Raw genomic sequence first — 21,480 nt, 5'->3', positions numbered from 1 at the left:
TGCCACTGCTTTCTGGGGAAGAGAATTCAGGGCACTAACGACCCTATGAGAGATGCAATTCCTCCTCTCCATCTTCAATGAGAAGCCCTTTATTTTGAAACTTTGTCCCTAGTCCTAGATTTCCTCCATAAGGGGGAACATTCTGCCAAGCAATCAACCAAATATTATATGTTTCAATAAGATCACCTCTTGTTCTTCTAAACTCCAAATAATATAGGCCTAACCTTCTCAACCATCCCTCATTAGCCAAACCCTTCATCCCAGGAATCAATCTAATGAACGTTCTCTGGCCTGCTTCCAAAGCCAGTTTACCCTTTTAAGTAAGGAGACCAAAACCATACAAAGTATTTTAGATGCAGTCTCACCATTGTACAGTTGTAGCACAATACTCCCTTGCAAAAAAAGCTCCAACTTTCTGTTGCCTTTGTAATTACTTGCAGGCTCTCTGTAACCTCTTTGCAGCTTGCTTTCTAATCTATTTTTATATCATCATGAAATTTGGCTACAGTACAGTGGCTCCTTCATCCAAGTTATTTATCTATAGATTGTAATAGTTGAGACCCCAACACCCATCCCTGTGCCAACCACTACAGTATTAGTTTGCCATCCTAAAAGTGACCCATTTAGCCCTAATCTGTTTACTATCCAGTCCTCGATCCAAGATAAAATATCTATGCTATTCATTAATTTTGTGCCTTTGGTGAGGAGTGCAACTCTTAAAAGGAAATGGATAATTATTTGTAAAGGAAAAATCATTTGAAAGGGCAAGAAAATGGATCGAGGTCTACCGGCTCCAGAGTTGCTTTCTCTGCTAAAATAGTCTGATTCAATGATTTTTTTTTTCTTTGTTGCAGTAGCCTTTAATCCAAAGTTTCTTTTTGACATGAGGGAGGTTTCCATTTGCATAATCTGCATTGTTATAAATGATTACTAAAGACGTAAAATGGATTTGGGGAAATATGAGGCGAATTGCTGTATTGGAGAGAACAAGGTAGATAGAAACTTGTGATGTTTGGACATGACTCTGTTATATAAAATAAAAATCTAATGTTCCGCTGAGCTGCGCAACCGGGAAGGTATTGTGCAGGCCTGGTTCTGGAATAAATACCACATGCATATGGCAGCACAGAAATATGTTATATGCATCGTGCACTAGAGGTTTTGACCACTCGCAACAACAAACTTTAAAAGGGAACATTGGTCACAACCGCAATAAGATTGGAATGAGTAAACTCTCTTTCTCCACTCCCTCTCTTCTTCCCACCCCCCAACAAATTAGAGAGACTGAGACAACTCCAGCTGACGAGGCGACTGAAATGGAAGAGCCCCAAGAAGTTCTGGAAGGCGATGCAGAGAACAAGTGAGTTCACTACTTTTAGATTTCTGCTACTACACAGTGCTTGTATTTCCATTTTTGTATCTGCTCGGGAGATCCTTGTGGATAAGATTCAATTCATCTTTGTTTATTCATCTAAAAAGCCATCTCTTTTCTTTAATTCTTTCTTGAATAGTTCAATGTTTTTTCCCTACTCTATCCAGAAGTCCATTCCGTGTATAAATCCCCTTGTGTGATTAATATTTTACCTTTCCGAGATAATCGTTTAAAGCCGAAAAGCCCATCTTTCCTCCATGCTTCTTGGGTCTTTCCTTCTAAATCAGACTTCAAACTATTAATTTTAGTGTTTTTCTGCGTGTGTTTTCTGGTAATTGAATGACTTGACCAGAATGGGGACACAGTACTCCTGGTATGGTCTGATTAGGCACTGTACAGTTTGCACATGACTTCATTTGGTTATGTAGGTCAGCACTCTTTCTTTGTTGATTGTGGCTCTGCATTGGTTGGCCATAGTATCAAGTCTGCTAAGACTGGTAGGCCTTTTTAAACTTCATCCCAAGTAATTTGAGCACCATTGGGAGTACATAGCCACTCGTACTGGGTTATGGGTTATGAATCAGTCCCTGATTACATATATGATCTTGAGCTGTGAACCAGTTGATTATTGCCAATTTATATTTGGTTAATTTGATGTTGCCCATTAAAAGTATTTTTCCCTTTATTCCACATCTTCCCTCTCATATCCTTCTATCTTGTGGAAAATTCTGTCTTCCTTCATTAGTTGATGTGGAGTCACCGAATATACCCTTGGTATTAGCTTGTTCTTCTGCATAAAACATGCTTTTTAAAAAAAAAAAAATGTTTTATTGAAAAATTTTGTATTTATACAACAACGAACCTTAATAAAATACCAACAATAATGATAGCAATCATAAACATTCTCCCATCCTCAATGAACAAAACATATTAACAACAACTTAAATTAACACAATGTTAAGTTACATAACCATAGAAAAAAATAGAAACAATAATAAGGAACACCCCCCCCCCCCCCTCCCGGGTTGCTGCTGCTATTGACCAAGATACCTATTTTTGAGCCAGGAAGTCCAGAAAAGGCTGCCACCGTTTATAGAACCCTTGTATTGATCCTCTCGAGGCAAATTTGACCCTCTCCAATTTTATAAATCCCGCCATGTCACTGATCCAGGTCTCCACACTTGGGGGCCTCGCATCTTTCCACTGCATCAAGATCCTCCGCCGGGCTACTAGGGACGCAAAGGCCAGGACACCGGCCTCTTTCGCCTCCTGCACTCCTGGCTCCACCGCAACACCAAAAATCGCGAGTCCCCACCCTGGTTTGACCCTGGATCCAACCACCCTCGACACTGTCCCCACCACCCCCTTCCAGAATTCTTCCAGTGCCGGCATGCCCAGAACATATGGGCATGATTCGCTGGACTCCCCGAACACCTGGTGCACCTGTCCGCACCCCCCAAAGAACCTACTCATCCTAGTCCCGGACATGTGGGCCCAGTGCAGCACCTTGAATTGGATGAGACTAAGCCTCGCACATGAAGAGGAAGAGTTGACTCTCTCCAAGGCATCCGCCCAAGTCCCGTCCTCTATCTGCTCCCCAAGTTCCCCCTCCCATTTAGCCTTCAGCTCCTCCACTGACGACTCCTCCACCTCCTGCATTACCTTATAAATGTCAGACACCTCCCCTCTCCGACCCATACCCCCGAAAGCACTCTGTTCATCGCCCCCCGCGAGGGCAGCAAAGGGAACTCTACCTGCCGCCTAGCAAACACCATTACCTGCAAGTATCTGAACATGTTCCCTTGGGGGAGCCCAAATTTATCTTCCAGTTCCCCCAGGCCCGCAAACCTCCCGCCAATAAACAGGTCCCTCGGTTTACTGATGCCCACCCTATGCCACCCCCTAAATCCCCCATCAGTGTTCCCCGGGATGAACCGATGATTTCCACCTAATGGAGCCTCCATCGAGCCCCCTGTTTCCCCCCATGCCGTCTCCACTGTCCCCAGATTCTTAGGGTCGCCGCCACCACCGGGCTCGTATACCTCTTAGGAGAAAGCGGCAACGGCGCCGTTACCAAGGCACCCAGGCTCTTACCTCTGCAAGACGCCATCTCCATTCTTTTCCACGCCCCCCTCCCCCCATCCCCCCATCACCCATTTATGCACCATTGACATATTGGCAGCCCAATAGTCCCCCAAAAGGTTGGGCAGCGCCAGCCCACCTCTATCCCTCCCTCGCTCCAGGAAAACCCTCTTCACTCTCGGAGTCCCATGTGCCCACACAAAGCTCAAAATACTGCTAGTCAATCTTCTAAATAAGGCCCTGGGGATGAAGATGGCCAGGCACTGAAAGAGGAACAAGAACCTCGGAAGCACCGTCATTTTGACGGACTGCACCCTCCCTGCCAACGGCAATGGCAGCATGTCCCACCTCTTGAACTCCTCCTCCATCTGATCCACAAGCCTGGTGAAATTATGCTTGTGAAGAGTCCCTCAGTCCCTGGCCACCTGCACCCCCAGGAACCTAAAACTCTCCCCTGCCCTCCTAAGCGGGAGCCTACCAATTCCTTCCTCCTGGTCCCCAGGGTGCACCACAAACACCTCACTCTTGCTAGATTTAGTTTATAGCCTGAAAAGGTCCCAAACTCAGCTAGCAGCTCCATCACCCCCGGCATCCCTCCCACCGGATCCGCCACATACAGTAGCAGGTCATCGGCATACAACGACACCCTATGTTCCTCCCCACCTCGCACCAAACCCCTCCACCTCCCTGAATCCCTCAACGCCATCGCCAACGGCTCGATTGCCAATGCAAACAACAAGGGGGACAGGGGCCAACCCTGCCTGGTCCCTCGGTAAAGCCGGAAGTACTCCGACCACCTCCCATTCGTGGCCACACACGCCATCGGGGCCTCATATAGCAGCCTCACCCATCTAATAAACCCTTCACCAAATCCAAACCTCCCCAACACCTCCCATAAGTACCCCCACTCCACTCTATCGAAGGCCTTCTCCGCATCCAGCACCACCACTATCTCAGCCTCTCCCTCAATCGCCGGCATCATGTTGACATTCAACAACCTCCGCACATTCGTGTTCAGCTGCCTTCCCTTCACAAAACCTGTCTGGTCCTCGTGTACAACCCCTGGCACACAGTCCTCTATCCCGGTGGCCAGGATTTTTGCCAGCACCTTGGCATCCACATTGAGGAGAGATATGGGCCTGTATGAACCACACTGCTGGGGGTCCTTGTCCCTCTTTAAGATTAACGAAATCAGCGCCCGCGACATCGTCGGGGGCAAAGTCCCCCCTTCCCACGCCTCATTAAGTGTCCGCACCAGCAAGGGGCCCATTAGGTCCACAAACTTTTTATAAAACTCCACCGGGAACCCATCCAGCCCCGGCGCCTTCCCTGACTGCATCTGCCCGATCCCTTAACTAGCTCCTCCAGCTTAATCGGCGCCCCCAACCCCTCCACCTGCTCCTCCTGCACCTTCGGGAAAGATAGCCCGTCGAGAAACCTCTCCATTCCCCTCCTCTCCACCGTTGGCTCCGACCGGTACAGTTCCCCGTAAAAGTCCTTGAAGACCTCATTCACCTCTACCCCCTTCCGCACCACATTCCCACTCTTGTCTCTCACTCCAGCAATTTCCCTAGCCGCATCCCGCTTGCGGAGCTGATGAGCCAGCATCCTACTCGCCTTTTCACCATGTTCATACACTGCCCCTTGTGCCTTCCTCCACTGTGCCTCCGCCTTTCTAGTGGTCAGCAAATCAAATTTAGCCTGTAGGCTGCGCCTCTCCCCCAACAGTCCCTCCTCTGGTGCCTCTGTGTACCTCCTATCTACCTCCAGCATCTTCCCCACCAGTCTATACCCCTCGCTCCTCTCCCTGTGTGCCCGGATGGATATCAGCTCCCCACAAATCACTGCCTTCAGGGCTTCCCAGACCATCCCCACCTGGACCTCCCCCGTATCATTCACCTCAAGGTACCCCTCAATACTTGCCGGACCCTCCTACACACCTCCTCCTCCGCCAACAACCCCACATCCAACTGCCACAACGGGCGCTGGTCCCGCACCTCCCCCACCTCCAACTCCATCCAACGCGGAGCGTGGTTGGAGATTGCAATGGCCGAATATTCGGCCTCCTCCACTCTCTGAATCTGTCCCCTACTCACCACGAAGAAGTCTATCCGAGAATAAACCCTATGTACGTGGGAGAAGAATGAGTACTCCCGTGCCCTCGGCCTCACAAACCTCCATCTGGTCCATAAACCCTCTCAGTACCTTGGCCGCCGCCGGCCTCCCACCCGTCCTTGAACTGGACCGATCCAGTGAAGGATCCAACACCGTATTGAAGTCCCCCCCCCATAATCAGACCTCCTGCCTCTAGATCTGGGACCCGTCCCAGCATACGCCTCAGAAAGCCCACATCGTCCCAATTTGGGGCATACACACTAGCAAGTACCACCCTCTTTCCCTGTAGCCTGCCCCTAACCATAACATACCTACCCCCCTTATCCGCCACCACCTCAGATGCCTCAAACGACACATTTTTCCCCACCAGAATCGCCACTCCCCGGTTCATCACATCCAACCCAGAGTGGAAAAACTGCCCCACCCACCCCTTCCTCAGACGGACCTGGTCCGCCACCTTCAGGTGGGTCTCCTGAAGCATTGCCACATCTGCCTTTAGATGAGCAAGTACCCTCGACTGCTTCACCGGCCCATTCAATCCTCTCGCATTCCAGGTGACCAACCGGATCAAAGGGTGTCCCGCCCCCCCCCTCCCCCGTCGACTAGCCATAGCCCGTCGTCTGCCCGCCCCAGGCCAGCACCCCCGCCCGACCCAGTCCCCACAGCGACAACACCTCACCTCTGTCCCCCCGGCCCACACCAGCTTCTTCCTGACCCTACCATCAGCAACCCAAAATCCCCCCCCCCCCCCCAGGCTAGGAACCCTCCTAGCCGCGAACCGTCCTCCATTGTACTTCCGTGGGTCAGCTAACTTCTGACCCTGGAAACTCCGGCCAAAAACCCGACCCCTCCCAAAGTGGGATCATCCCCCATCCTGTCCCTCCTCCAGGCACCGCTCCAGCGCGGGGAAGAACCAGTTAAGGCTGGACCAGCTCCGTCGTCGTCTCCAGCCCCGCAACGCGGGAAACCAGAGGAAAGCCCGTGCTTTCGCACTGCCCCACCAAACCCTTCTGACGCAGCTCCCAAATACCAGACTCACTCCATACCCCCAACCCGATATAGAATACAACAGACCCCCCCAACCCTCCCCGCAAGATACAAAACTCAAACAATGCCCCCCAGCAAAAAACAGAACAACACCCCAATAAATAACCATATCAAAATTACAAAAGTACAGAAAAAGAGAACACAGCAACAGCAGAAACCAGCAATAAAGCATTACAACCAACCCTGCAACCCCCAACCCCTAGTTCGAGCCCAGTTTCTCTGTCCGCACGAAGGCCCACGCCTCCTCCAGGGAATCAAAATAATAATGCCGGTCCAAATAAGTTACCCACAGGCGCGCAGGCTGCAACATTCCAAACTTTATCTTCTTCTTCTTCTTCTTGTAGAGCACCTCTTTTGTCCGATTAAACCTGGACCGCCGCTTAGCCACCTCCGCACTCCAACCCTGGTAGATCCGTACTACCCCATTCTCCCAATTGCTGCTCTTCGCCTTCTTGGCCCAGCGCAGCACACACTCCCGATCACTGAACCGGTGGAACCTCACCAGCACCGCACGCGGGGGTTCGTTCTCCTTGGGCCTCCTGGCCAGTACTCTGTGGGCTCCCTCCAGCTCCAGGGGCAGATGGAAAGATACTGCCCCCAATAGCGAGTTCAACATCGTGGCTACGTAGGTTGTCAGATCCGACCCCTCCAGCCCCTCCGCAAGGCCCAAGATCCTCAGATTTTTCCGCCTCATGCGGTGATCAAACTCCTCGAAGCGGTCTTGCCACTTCTTGTGGAGTGCCTCGTGCCCCTCCACCTTACTCACGAGGACCCCGGCCTCCTCCTCTCGTTCAGTGGCCTGCGCCTGCAACGCCTGGATGGCAGCACCCTGGGACGTCTGAATCTCCGGGAGCTTTTTATTCGTTTCCTGCAGAGAGCTCAGCACCTCAGCCTTGAAATCTGCAAAACAGCGCAGGAGAGCAGCTTGCTGCTCCTGGGCCCACAGCGTCCACTCCTCTGGTGCTCCGCCGGCCGCCATCTTGGAATCCTTCCCCTGTTTTTTCTGGGGAGCTGCTGCCGTTTTTTCCCCCTTTCCACTCCGAGTTCAAGTCATGAAATGCGGAGAAAGTCGATCAGCACACCTTCTCCCACCGGGAGACGTCGAAAAAATTCCGTTTTGGGCTCTCAAAAGAGCCGAAAAGTCCGTTTGAATCAGGAGCTCCCAAATGTGCGGCTTCCTACGTTATCGCCGCCACCGGAAGTTGCATAAAACATGCTTGACAAGAATAATTCATCATTTAGTTTTTTGCATCGCGCAGAAGCAACTTGTGTCTCGGGTGTTCTCGACGCATAGGGCTATGCCATCTTTTCTGACGCTGAGTGTTGTATTTATTACCAGTTCCTGGAATAAATTTATGCCCATCACTAATTGGGGCCCCTTGAGGGGGCAGTTAAGACTCAACCACGTTGTCAGACCAGGTATTGATTGACAATAGTGAACCAGATGGATTTTTACAACAAACGACAATGGCTTCATGGCCATCATTAGACTTTTAAATACAGATTTTTATTGAATTCAAATTTCACCACCTATCGTGGTGGGAGTTGAACTCAGCTCCCCAGAGCGCATCTTGGGTCTCTTGATTGCTAGTCCAGTGACGATGCCACTGCCTCCTAAGTGTTTATTTCTATGCAGTGTTACTGTAGGGTTGTCTCCTTTTGGCCCCCAACATCTGTCTGGTATGTGGTTCCCGTAAAACTGCATTACTGTGTTTGCACCCATTTTGTTCTTGGGATGGAGTGAATTCCAATTTTTGTACCGCACCTAAAGGCACACTTTTGTCTGTTTCCATAGCTAGTAATTCCCGGAACAGGTCGTCGTCTGGCACCAGGGGCTTATGGCTTGAGGGGCGCCACTCCACATCAAGCATTGGTGTGTTTGGAATTATTTGCGGGTTGATGTACTCAATCTGGTTTGACCGTGTTAAGAATGCAGCTTCTTTGGCCTTCAAGATCTGGGATGGGGCTTGAACCTGGAACTTCTGGCTCAGAGGTAGGGACACTACCACTGCGCCACAAGATCTCCTGGTGGTGTGGAATAAGGGAGGGTTAAACAATCTGGGGGTGAGGCCAGAAGGTATATTTCCAGCCCAGCAGTCCTGTTTTGTTTGTTGTGCACTGATGCTCATTATTTTAACTTCAAACAGCCTAATTAGAAATCCTTGGTTCAATTTGGAAGGTAGATAAGATTATCATAAACCAAGTCATTTCTTTCTAGGGGACAAAAGCAAAATACTACAGATGCTAGAAATTTGAAGAGAAAATGCTGGAAATGTTCAATAGGTCAGGCAGCATCTGTGGAGAGAGTTGACATTTCAGGTCAGTGACCTTTCATCAGAACTGAAGAGATGACCAGCTTTTAAGCAAGCATAGAGTCAGGGAAATAAATGGAAGGAGAACCTATGATGGGATGGAGAGTAGAAGTAATTAAATGTCAAAAATGATGCAACATTATCACCATTATCAAATTTTTTGGGGACTTGAATGTTACTTTGTCCTTTTTTTTTGTAACGTTGTAGACTGAATGAAGGGGAACATGAAGCAACAGTTGATGATGGTCCACACGAAATGACTCTGGATGAATGGAAGGCGCTTCAGGAACAAACTCGCTCTAAGAAGGAATTCAACATCCGCAAACCAGATTCCAGTGTTTTGTCCAAGGCAGTTGTGATCCATAAGTCTAAATATGAAGGGGATGTAAGTGGATTGGATTGTAAAATTCTCAACCGCTACTGGTATTTATCAAATTATACAAATTTGGAAATTTACAAATTTAGAGGTAGACTTGGGGCTTTCTGTGACACAGTGCCAGGCAGCCATCCATTCCTGGCCATGACCACCACCCTGAACCTTTTTGGTGTTGGTGCTAATCTGATGCTGCATATATCTCTCCAGCAGGAGGAAGAGAATTCGTGTAGGTAGACAAACCTGGTCAGAGACCTGTTTCACCCACTATATTCTTGCAGTAGAGCCAGGAATCCAGTGAGTCCAAAGAATGGAGATAAATTGGAAGTTATATCACCAGTTTAAATACGTTTTTATAAGAAAATTATTTTTCCTCATCACCCAGTATGCCTGTCATGTCAATGATTGAAAACTATTTGTTGTTCCTACATAGGAACAGAAGGAAGAATCTGATGAAGAGGACCACCATTATTTTAGAAGATCAGCAAATGATATCACTTCCAAACTGGACATTAACTTCGGCAGTCTTACTCGCCCTGGGCGAGGACGGGGTGGTGCTAGAGGTCGCGGACGAGCCAAGCGGATCAATGAAACTAGGCCAGAGTTGCCAGCTGCAGAGATGGTAAAGGTATAATGATAATCTTTATTGTCACAAGTAGGCTTGCATCAACACTGCAATGAAGTTACTGTGAAAAGCCCCTAGTCGCCACATTTCGGCGCCTGTTTGGGTACATGGGGAGAATTCAGAATGCCCAATTCACCTAACAACATGTCTTCCGGGGCTTGTGGGAGGAAACCAGAGCACCCGGAGAAAACCCACACAGACACGGGGAGAACATGCAGACTTCACGCAGACAGTGATCCAAGCTGGGAATCAAACCTGGGACCTTGGCGCTGTGAAGCAACCATGCTATGGAAGCAACGTGCTACCATGCTGGCGGGCTTCATTTGGGGAGGGGTGGGGGTGTTGATATGGGCAGTTGCTAGGGGGAAAAGAAAATATATTCTAAAAATGGGGCAATGGTGAATGCTCCCCTTGATAATAGCTTGCATATATATTGTGTCTTTAACACCATAAAACACCCACAAGGCCTTCAACAGGAATTGTATCAAATAAATTGATACCCAGTCAAGTAAGATATTAAGTGACCAAAAGCTGTGTCAAAGAGCTGGGTTTTAAAGAGTGACTTAATAGTAGGGAGATTGAGTTGTTTCGAGAGCTAATTCCAGACCTTGGCGCCCAGGATGCTGAAGTTCAATGGTAGAACAAAGGTAGTCTGGGATATAACAGAAAGTGATCTGAAGGTTTGTAGGGTTGGAGGAGATTGCAGAGATAAGGAGGTACTAATTTTATATAATAGTTAAATACATTGCTATATGACTTCTACAGACTAATACCTTTGGTTCAGTCCGTGTCCTGTATTGATTTGAGTAAGTTTATTCATGGCAGTTCTACAGTTTACCTTTGCCTTTCAGTTTATGCATTGTAATTCATCCACCCGTAAACCAGTGTTATAACGAATTGCAAAAAAAATAACATGGAAACAGGCCACTTGTCAACCAGTCCATGTGAAGGATAAATTCAACGTCAGCAGTACCTCTCATTTCATTTACCAGATCATTTTGCTTTATCTTTCTTTCCTTCAACTGCCCATTCAACTATTCCTAAATATTGACATGATCTCTGCTTCAGACTAAAATGTTGAGTCAGTCACATTGCTGTTCGTGTGGAGTTGCATAGAGGCCAGACACAGCATACGACTTTAATTAACTGAATTGAAATCCCCCATCTGCCATGACGCGATTTGAACTAATGGTTCTGGATTACTCGTCCAATAACATTGCTACTATTCTCATAACTATAAGAAAAAGTTCATGTTTATTCTATGTCCAAAGCAGTTTGTTTCTATTCTCTCTGCAACATTCCTTCAAAATCTTAAATGCTTAAATAAAATCATCCCGCCTCTCCTCTGTTCTATTGAAAAGAGCTGCAATTTTTAGTGGGGTTATCCCTCATATTGTCTTGCCTCCTAGAAAGCCGGATTGGATTGTGTGGATCCCAAAAGATTCGTACAATACTCCCAACAGTTTTTTTTAATATAGGGCTGGATTCGCCAGTCCCCCAGCCACTTGTTTCTGGCAGTGTACCATATGCTGGCGATGGAATCTCTCTTCCCGCTGCTTATCGTGACACAATTCTCTCTTCCCGCCACTTATCAAGGGATTTTCCATTGAAGCTACCCCATGCCACCGGGGAACCCCGTGGGTGGGTTGTGTTGCCAGTGGGTAAAGAGAATCCCATAGATTCTCCAGTGTACTGATAGCCATAGTAAGAGTGTTACCATAGTCGCAGGTGACTATAGGCTACTTTCCCCTTTGCGGTGATGGCTGATTAATCGTGATTTAACCTGAGGACCACCACACCTCCAAGGAGCAAGGTTGAGAACGCGGGGCCTTCATGAATAACCTCAGCTGGTATGGCAACTCAACCTGCGCTGTTGGTCTCACTCTGCTCACAAACCAGATGTCCAGCAAACTGAGCTAAACCCTGTGGGACACCACTACCCGCTTCCTTTTTTAAAAAAATGAAAGCACCCAATTCTCTTTTTCCAATTTTACTGCAATTTAACGTGGCCAATCCACATACCTTGCACATCTTTGGGGGGTTGTGGGGGTGAGACCCACACAAACAAGGGGAGAATGTGCCAACTCCAAACAGACAGTGACCCAGGGCATGGATCAAACCCAGGTCTTCAGCGCCGTGAAGCAGCAGTGCTAACCATTGCACCACCGTGACACCCCACTACCCACTTCCTGAACTACTCTAGGAATCTGCCCTAAACTCCCACACACTTTCCTCCCTTTTAACCAGATTTGGATGACAGTCACTTGCTCTACAGGCTATTATTGCTTGTGAATAAAAAATACATCACTTGGTTCTGGTGTTTTTGCATTTTGGAAGATGGTGGTATAATAATAATGTCGCCAGATTAGTAATCCAGCGATCCAGGCTAATACTCTGGGTGCACGAGTTTGAATCCTATCGTGGCAGCTGGGGGAATTTGAATTTGGATAATAAATTCTGGAATTATAAAGCTTGTCTCAGTAATGGTGTCCATAATGGGATTGTCATTAAAAACCCACCTGGTTCACTTAATGTCCTTTAGGGAAGGAAATCTCTCCTTACTCTTACACCCTTACTCGGTGTAGACCACATGTGACTCCAAATCCAGACATCCAGTTGACTCACCTCTTTTTTTGAAAATAAAGTTAGTACCCAATTCTTTTTTTTTCCAATTAAGGAGCAATTTAACGTGGCCAATCCACCTTCCAGGCACATGTTTGTGTTGTGGACCCACGCAGACAAGGGGTGAATCTGCAAACTCCACACTGACCGTGACCCAGGGCTGGGATCGAACCCGGGTCCTCTGCTTTTGGAAATGGTTGAGCAAGCCACTCAGTTTAAGGGTTTTTTGGGGATGGGCAACAAATGCTCGCACCCTCATCCTTGAAAGAATTTTTTTTTAAAAGTTCAGTACAACCTGAGGTGTTAATGTGGTGAGTATCTACAGCTGTTACAGGTCAAAATTAATAGAGCATTAAGATGCTAGAACCAGAAACATTGAAATCAATGTTATGGCTTTCATCAATTATATGCAATTACTTGTCTTTGGATATGGTTGATTTTAAGTGGTGGGGACTGTATTTGAAAAATTAATGGCCGAGCAAGTAATTACTAATCCTTCATTAATATTTCTGATACATTTTAGAAAACATGGATCTGTGCTGTTGCATTATATAAATGCAAATAAATTAATCAATTATGGAGCTTGTAATTGTGACATCAGAATTTGTGATGTTCCGATCAATGAATTAAATCCTATAATACCAATGATGTTAGACCATAAGACGTAGGAGCAGAAATAGGCCATTCGGCCCATTGAATCTGCTCCGCCATTCACAGACTGATTTGAAATAATTATCCTCAACTCCATTTTCCTGCCTTATCCCCATAGCCTGTGGTTCCTTTAGTGATTACAAATCTGTCTATCTCTGCTTTAAACATACTCAATGGCCCAGCTTCCACAGCCTTCTGTGGTAACGAATTCCACAAATTGACTACCCTCTGAGAGAAGAAATTCCTCCTCATCTCTGTCTTAAATGGCGACATTTACCCTGAGATTATACCCTCCGATCCTAGACTCTCCCACAAGGGGAAACAACCTCGCCGGATTCTCACCCTGTCAAGCTTCCTGAGAATCCTATATGTCTCAGTAAGATTGCGCCTCATTCTTTTAAATTCCATTGAGTACAGGCCCACCTTACTCAACCTCTCCTCAAAAGAGAATCTCTCATACCTGGATCAACCTAGTGAACCTTTTCTGGACTGACTCCTTTCCTTTGATAAGGGGACCAAAACTATTCACAGTATTCCAGGCGTGGCTGAGCTAGTGCCTTGTATAGTTTTAGCAAAACGTCCCTATTTTTGTACTCCATTCCCTTTTGAAATGAAGGCCAACAATCCATTTGCCATCTCTAACTGCTGAACTTGCATGCTAGCTTTTTGTGAATCATGCATGAGGACCCCTAAATCCCTCTTTTCTGCAGTCTTTCTCCATTGAAATAGCATTCAGCTCCTTTATTCTTCCTACTAAAATGCATAAGTCTACATTTTCCTACATTGTATTCCATCTGCCAAGCTTTACCCACTCACTTAATCTGTCTGAACCCCCCTGTAGACTCCGTGTTATCCTTACCACTTGCCTTCCCATCTTCTCCAGGAATATATTGCTAGTGGGCTAGACCTTTAAGATCCTGAGGGGTATTGACAGGGTGGATGTGGAGAAGATGTTTCTTGTTGGAGAATCTAGAACGAGGGATCATTATTGACAATTAAGAGGTCACTTATTTACGACTGAAACAAGGAGAATTTTGTTTTCTGAGGATCATGAATCTTTGGAACTCTTTTATTTTTCCTCAAAAGTCAGTGGAAGCAGAGTTTTTGAATATTTTTAAGGCAGAGTTAGATTCTTGATTAACAGGAGGTTGAAAAGTTATCTGGAGTAGACGGGGAATGTGAAATTGATGATGCAATCAGATCAGCCATGATCTTATTGACTGTCGGGGCAGGCGTGAGGGGCCGAGTGGTCTACTCCTGCTCTTAATTCATATTAACCAAGAACCATATGGCACAGGAACAGGCCCTTCGGCCCTCCAAGTAACTCGTTCACCCCTGATCCCATGTGATCTAATCTAATCTTGTATTGTAGGTATCAAGCAGTATAGAAGAAACTGCTAGCTCTAGGGTGGGGGAGAAGGTTGTAGATTGAAAGAATATTACAGGTGTCCTACTGGGGAAAAATAATTTTTTTTTGGTATAATACTGTAGCCGTGTAGCCCCAAAATAAAAAGCTAGAGAAACTACATATAATGCAGTTAATCACTCAATCTTTTGTTTCTAGTTCTAGCTGTCCTACACCAGTATTGGTTTGAATTGGGTGATGTAAATGAACAAAATTTTCCATCATCCCTTACTTGATCTTGGTCTACTATTTTGGCTTTGTTTCCTTAAAGTTGATTTTGAATCACAACATTTAAACATAATGAACTGCTCTTTCTCCAGTCACAGGTAAGTGCTCCCAATCCTGATGACCCTGAGGACTTCCCAGCTCTTGCTTGAAGCAGCATTGAAGTTCAGGAGTTGGCACCAGTCTTGAAGAAGATAAGTTTTGGCACATCAAACAGAGGCTTTTGCTTCAGTGTGTAACACTGACTACAAGGAGTGGCAGTTGGCTCGCAACTACTGAAATTGAACTTTCGGTTCACTACTGGATGTGAACAGACCTCAATGTGTGTGGATGAAAGATGGGTGGAATATGGCATTACTACTGAGTTTTCAGCACCTCCCTTTGTGCTTACTTGTGTGATATTGGCAAATGTCTTAAACTGCTCTGAAGAGAGGTATATTTGATGTTTAAAAAAGCTATATATTAAAAATATTGAATTGTTTGCTTGACTTGTAATGGTTTCCTGAAAAAGCACACGGGTAAGAGAATGCAGCCTATATTCTGACAGACAAGATGGTTCTATCATTTGGTTAACTGTAAATTTTGAAGAATTGCAGGCATGTTACAGAAATGGCCGACTTTGGTGCCTATCCAGCAGAAGTAGCTGCAATTGCAATCTTGAAGCCATTTTGAACATTATGTGCACATGTCCTTGAACTTGAAGAGTTGCTTATTCGATCACAAATTTAAAAAACACAACCAAAAAATCTTTTTTCCTCTAGTGTCAGTTTTTGGAAGCCAAGTGTTAAATTTGTGAAGTTTGGACTAACTTATGTAAAGGGGAAAGACTGCATAATTTGCCTTTTTGGTGAATATGATTGTGAAACTTGATAGAATAAATGCAGATTTGTTGAAAGTTAGTTCTTTTTATCTCATCTCTTCCCAAGTTGCCAAAATCTCTCAACTCCATGTATAACAATCTTTTATAATCCAGTATCTTCCAATGTATAAACTATTAAAGTGGACTGTAAGGAAATGTCAAACAGCAATTTAGACTTACAAACTACCAAGTGTATAACAATCATATAAGGCACTTCAACAAAAATCTGAATGTTTTCATTCTTATACAGTGTAGGAACCAACTGTAAGTTACAGAATTCCATTGTATGTCTGTTTTTTTTTTAAAAATGGGTAGAATTGATTTGTATTCACAGCTGTGCATCTCCCAGTGTCTGGCTTTCATTATTTTGGCAGATTCTGCGAGCCGATTGCCCATCTGATATTTTAACAAGCAGAGTATTTGGGCGACCCCTCTCCTTGCATAATGTGTATCTTGAGGTTATTAATCGTATTGCAAAATCCTACTTAAAAATTAGTAAAATGGTTGCATTCTGCCGTTTTGTAACCCCTTCAATCTTGATGTTGCTTGCCTTTCCTGGAGTGGTTGAGGCCTTTACAAGATACTTTTTAGAGTTCTGTTGCTCATTGTTTATCCCTCAAACTAGCACACTGGGAAGGATAAGCAAAAGAGCACACTGGAGGAAAAGTCCAACTTTCTGTGGGCATTGGGATCAGGTCTTATTCCTCTTGTGGAGTTTCTTAATCGCCATCTCATTGTGCAGTATTACAAGCACTGAAGCCCATCAGTAACGATGGGTGGTGGGGGTGTGGATGATTTGTAATGCATGTCGAGTGTTACATATTTGCATGACCTGTGGATAGAGTTTGTCACTACAACAGAAACAAGAAATAGCAGTTGGCCATTTGTTGCTGTGAATCTGCTCCACCATTCAATAAGGTCATGGCTGATCTTATTTTGGCCTTGGTTAAACTTGCTTGTCTGTCCACCTCCTTATAACCTTTTGATTCCCCTGTAGATCCAGGAGTGTCTGATCCAATATTCATATTTGGGGATCTCGTAGGGTGATTTTAATACTTTGGGCCTTTGCTTTCAGTAATTTTAAAACTGACAAGCAATTATGTTTTAAATGCTGCATCTGCAATGGATAGGCTTTCTTCAGCACACAGAGACCAGAACCAAGACTCAAGATGGACTTGTATTTTACAGCTGCATAGAAGTCTGAAACAAGTCTAATGACTTGAGACATTAGAGGCTGAAGCCTCTTGAAGATCTGAATTAAGCAGCTGGCAATGGAGTATTCAAGGTTTACAACACTGGACAATTTAGAGCAATGATAAACTCATCACCACCTTAAAAGACCGATGTCTTTGTACTTGAAAGAAGTATTTAATGTGAGATTTTTAGTAAAGAGTTAGTGAAGCATGGCACCTTTTATCTGCTGGATCCAATAAGCCTTGACTTGTTTTATTGTGGCCAAAGGTACTGTCTAAAGCTCTGAAATGCAAGTGTTTTTTTTTGGGGGGGGGGGGGGGGGGGTATCCTTGTCAATAGAAATTTGGAATTGAGTTCACTCTGACAGGTCCAGTAAATAATAGAACCGAACAGAACTAGTACTCCAGGTCACTTAGAGATTGACTTGAGAGCCCAGCCCAATAAGGTTAGACCTGTAATTCTGCCCACTCTTTTAAACTGTCCCAGCTAGTCAACCATGGGTGATGGGCTTTATATGTTGGCAGACACTAAAGGATACTTGGCTGTGAAGTTAATAAACTTTGCAAAAGACCAAGGGGATGAAGAGTTTTGAAATGAAATGCATTACCTGAAAAGGGTTAAGACGTTATAATCATAGACTTAGAATTTACAGTGCAGAAAGAGGCCATTCGGCCTATCGAGTCTGCACTGGCTCTTGGAAAGAGCACCCTACTTAAGCCCACAGCTCCACCCTATCCCCATAACTACACCTAACCTTTTTGGACACTAAGGGCATTTAGCATAGCCAGTCCACCTAGCCTGCACATCTTTGGACTATGTGAAGAAACCGGAGCACCCGGAGGAAGCCCACGCAGACACGGGGATAACGTGCAGACTCCGTGCAGACTCCACACACACACACACACACACAGTGAGTCAAGCTGGGAATCGAACCTGGGACCCTGGAGCTGTGAAGCAACAGTGCTAACCACTACTACCATGCAGGTTGAAATAATTTTAATGGTAACTTTTAAAATGGAAAGGGGTTTATTCTCACAGGTGGAAACAATACAGACTAGTGACGAAAGAGTGGGATTAATTGCTTTTTAAAATACATTTAGAGGACCCAATTCTCTTTTCAATAAAGGCACAATTTAACGTGGCCAATTTTTCGTTTGGGATTGGGGTGGTGAGACCCACACAGACACAAGGCGAATGTACAAACTCCACACAGACAGTGACCCGAGGCCCGGATCGAATCCGGGTCCTCAGTGCTGTGAAGCAGCAGTGCTAACCATTGTCACTGTGCCGCCCCTGGGGCTAATTGAATAACTTCAACAAACAGTGCCTAATATGATAGATCAACTATACTGACTGACGATGACGGGCTTGTATTTGTCTCCTTGTGATTTTGCATTCCACTCCCTGGAACTGAAAGATGGGAGTTATTTATGGTATCGTTTACAAATGGAATTTAATTCTCTAGTCTCAGGAATCTTTAAACTCTCACAAACCAGGCTGATGGTATCTGCTCAAGTATCCCAGCTTGAAACATTGGTTCGGGGGTGTATAATTTTGTTTTTAGATTGGTGTGAGGAGTCATGTGAAACTTCAGTGAGAATAACCAGCCCTATTGTGAAACAAAATTTTTTTGAAAATAGTTTAATTGGAATTTTGTATTTCATATCAATTTTGCAGAATATAAAAACAATAATAATAACCAAAGCCATAAGAACATTAGCACCAGCAGCACAAGCTGCCACCATGTCTGTGACAGTCCCAGTGCTATTATTTCCTACATTATTTACGATGTGGAGATACCAGCGTTGGACTGGCGTGAGCACAGTAAGAAGTCTTACAACACCAGGTTAAAGTCCAACAGGTTTGTTTCAAACACTGGCTTTCGGAGCACTGCTGCTTAGGTGACTGAAGAGGATGTTCCAGAAACATCTATATAGACAAAGTCGAAAATGCAAGACAATGCTTTGAATGCGAGCATTTGTGGGTAATTAAGTCTTTACAGATCCAGAGATAGGGGTAACCCCAGGTTAAAGAGGTGTGAATTGTCTCAAGCCAGGATAGTTGGTAGGATTTTGCAAGCCCAGGCCAGATGGTGGGGGATGAATGTAATGCAACATGAATCCAAGGTCCCGTTGAGGCCGTACTCGTGTGCGGAAACCCCACCCAACACTTAAGGGCAATTTAGCATGGCCAATCCACCTAACCTGCACATCTTTGGACTGTGGGAGGAAACCGGAGGAAACCCACGCACACACGGGGAGAATGTGCAGACTCCGCACAGACAGTGACCTAAGCCGGGAATCGAACCTGGGACCCTGGAGCTGTGTCATTCACCTGAGGCAGGAGCAGTGCTCCGAAAGCTAGTGTTTGAAACAATCCTGTTGCATGTTAACCTGGTGTAAGACTTTTTACTGTACATTATTTACAATCATGTGTATCATACAGATTTTTGTAAGTGTTCTTATTGGGACTTCTAATGTTTAATGAAAAGAATTACACACAACTTTACATATATATTTACAATTACTGGCAGGACTCTTTATGTTGTTTATGATTAGTTTTCTTTTGCTTGAGGTGGGCAGAGGGGGAAGAGATATCCTATTTCCTTCCCTAACCTCGAGGGAAGTTGGGATGCTCCGCCTTCCTGGTTTGTCACTTGTTGGAGGGATCTGTGTCCCCTCCTGCGAATTACCTTCCTCTCTGTTCCTTCTCTGCTATACATGGGCTCCCTTTCGTCCAGTCAATGCTCCCTTTATTTCCCCGCCCCTTCCTACCCCTCCCTCGTAACTGCTCACCACCACCATCCTTAGTTGCTAGTTGCAAAGAGGTTTGTGAACTTCTAACATGTTGTGGAATCTCCTGACCCCCTTATCAAGAATTTTATTTCTTTCCCGTTTCAGGGACTCAGCCAAGTTTGAGAACCACTCCGAAGCTCTGGGTGGTGCTGCTGACTTGTGCCTAGCAGAAGTCTCAGCCTGGCCATCAGTGAGGCGAAGGCCAAGGCGTCCACCCACTTCCCTGTCCAGAGTTCTGGATGCTCTGATACCCTGAAGACTGCTGCAGATGGGCATAGCTCCACCTGGATCCCCACAACACTGGATGTGGCCTCGAGAAAGGCCCAGAACTCCGAATCTGGGGCAGGACCACAACATGTGGGTGAGGTTGGCCGGGCCCCAAGAGCATGTGCAGACTCAATGGGACGAAGGTCTCCTTCTGCACTGTAAATTCTGTATCTTCATGCCCAGGTCCTTCTATTTCCATCTGGTCTCCTGACCTTTTTGATTGACGTCGCCACATTTGTCGTCCCCTACCATTGTGTGCAGTAATGTGTGTCTGGGGGAACGTTTTTGTCTCCTTACGGAGAATGTTGCAGGTACCTGAGCTTGTTCCCTTTCGGGGGTTGAAGCCTTGGGAGTTCCCCCAGGATTGCCAGTTTGTAGTCTACATGCATGCCCTTCACTCGGGTATCCCTCTTACCTCCCTCCACATCCCAAATGTGATGTCTAACCTCACTGGAATGAACCTATGATTGTTGCAGGTGGGGGCCTCTTTGGACATCTTGCCAAGCATGAAATGAACTGATTACATGTCCTCTGGTGACTAGCACCTGTGTGTGTGTGTGATTGGATGCTTCCATCCATCCTGGCTCACAGAAGATCCTGTTGTCTCCCATGTTGAGTTTGGTCGTTTTTTTCATTTCCCAATTAAGGGACAATTTTAGCATGGCCACTTCACCTACCCTGCATATCGTTTTGGGCTGTGGGGGTGAGACACACGCAGACATGGATAAACTCCCCAGCCGAAGGAGTCCTGTCATCTTTCCCATGCTGACTAGTGGGGTCAAAGATACTCGCCCTGTGGGCCAGGCCCTGTTTGGTCAGGGCCTGCCCTTACTCATGGGCCATTGAAGATGGCTGCCAACTGCCTCATTTTCCACATCCACATGTCTGCTGTGAATAGTGCTCCACCGCCCCTAACCTTATGCACCCCCCCTCCACCCCTGGCTTAATCCCCTCCATTGTCTCACCCCTCCCTCTTTTCACCCTCTTTCCCTTAAAGATATGTATTTCCCTTACCCCCTCCCGCCCTGCCAAGCCCTCCCTCCCTGGAGGGGTGCAGTGGTCTCACTGTGCGTCCGTACACCAGACTGCTCGCAAGTGTTGGGATTCCCCTATTTAACCCGTGTCTACCTGTTTCGCCCCCTGCAACTCTGTCTCTGGTCTCCCCTGCCCCTCTCGAATTCTTGCGGACTGTGTTCTGGCCATTGTCCTCTATTGTTGGTTGCCCCACTTCATTTTTCTGGACAAACCTGTTAACCTCCTCCGGTGTGTCAAAGTATTGTTCTTTACCGTGGTACGTGATCCATAGCTTGGCAGGGTAGAGCATGCCAAACTGCATTCGGCACTGTTGAATTCTGATTGGTGCTTGGGCAGGTCGGCACCAATGTCATGGCACTGGCGGATAGAATGTACTTCCCACTTGCATCCTCTTGAGCTCTTCACCCACCTCAGGATCTGCTATTTGTCCTGGTACCTGTGGAAACTCAAAATTATCGCCCGCAGTGGTCCCCCATCCTGGGGTGCTGCTGAAGCGACTTC

At 46.1% G+C, this 21,480-nt stretch overlaps 1 protein-coding gene across 3 annotated transcripts in view; it reads left to right on the top strand.

The window, feature by feature from the left end:
• The window catches only part of zgc:103482 (uncharacterized protein LOC450001 homolog), a 50,775-nt gene extending 35,047 nt beyond the window's left edge, over window positions 1-15,728 (top strand). For 2 of the 3 annotated variants that reach the window (XM_038804785.1, XM_038804783.1), the window contains 4 exons: window positions 1,280-1,360; window positions 9,136-9,313; window positions 9,735-9,929; window positions 14,925-15,728. In XM_038804785.1, coding sequence (XP_038660713.1) covers window positions 1,280-1,360; window positions 9,136-9,313; window positions 9,735-9,929; window positions 14,925-14,981 — 511 coding nt within the window. In that variant the 3' untranslated portion in view covers window positions 14,982-15,728. The remainder of the gene's footprint in view (window positions 1-1,279; window positions 1,361-9,135; window positions 9,314-9,734; window positions 9,930-14,924) is intronic. The other variant, XM_038804784.1, reaches the window with a different exon arrangement.
• Window positions 15,729-21,480: the final 5,752 nt, after the last annotated feature.

The sequence above is a fragment of the Scyliorhinus canicula genome, chromosome 8 (assembly GCF_902713615.1).
Source record: "Scyliorhinus canicula chromosome 8, sScyCan1.1, whole genome shotgun sequence".
Classification (NCBI taxonomy): domain Eukaryota; kingdom Metazoa; phylum Chordata; class Chondrichthyes; order Carcharhiniformes; family Scyliorhinidae; genus Scyliorhinus; species Scyliorhinus canicula.
Note: the sequence above shows the minus strand (reverse complement) of the source record. Positions and strands in the feature narration are given on the sequence as shown.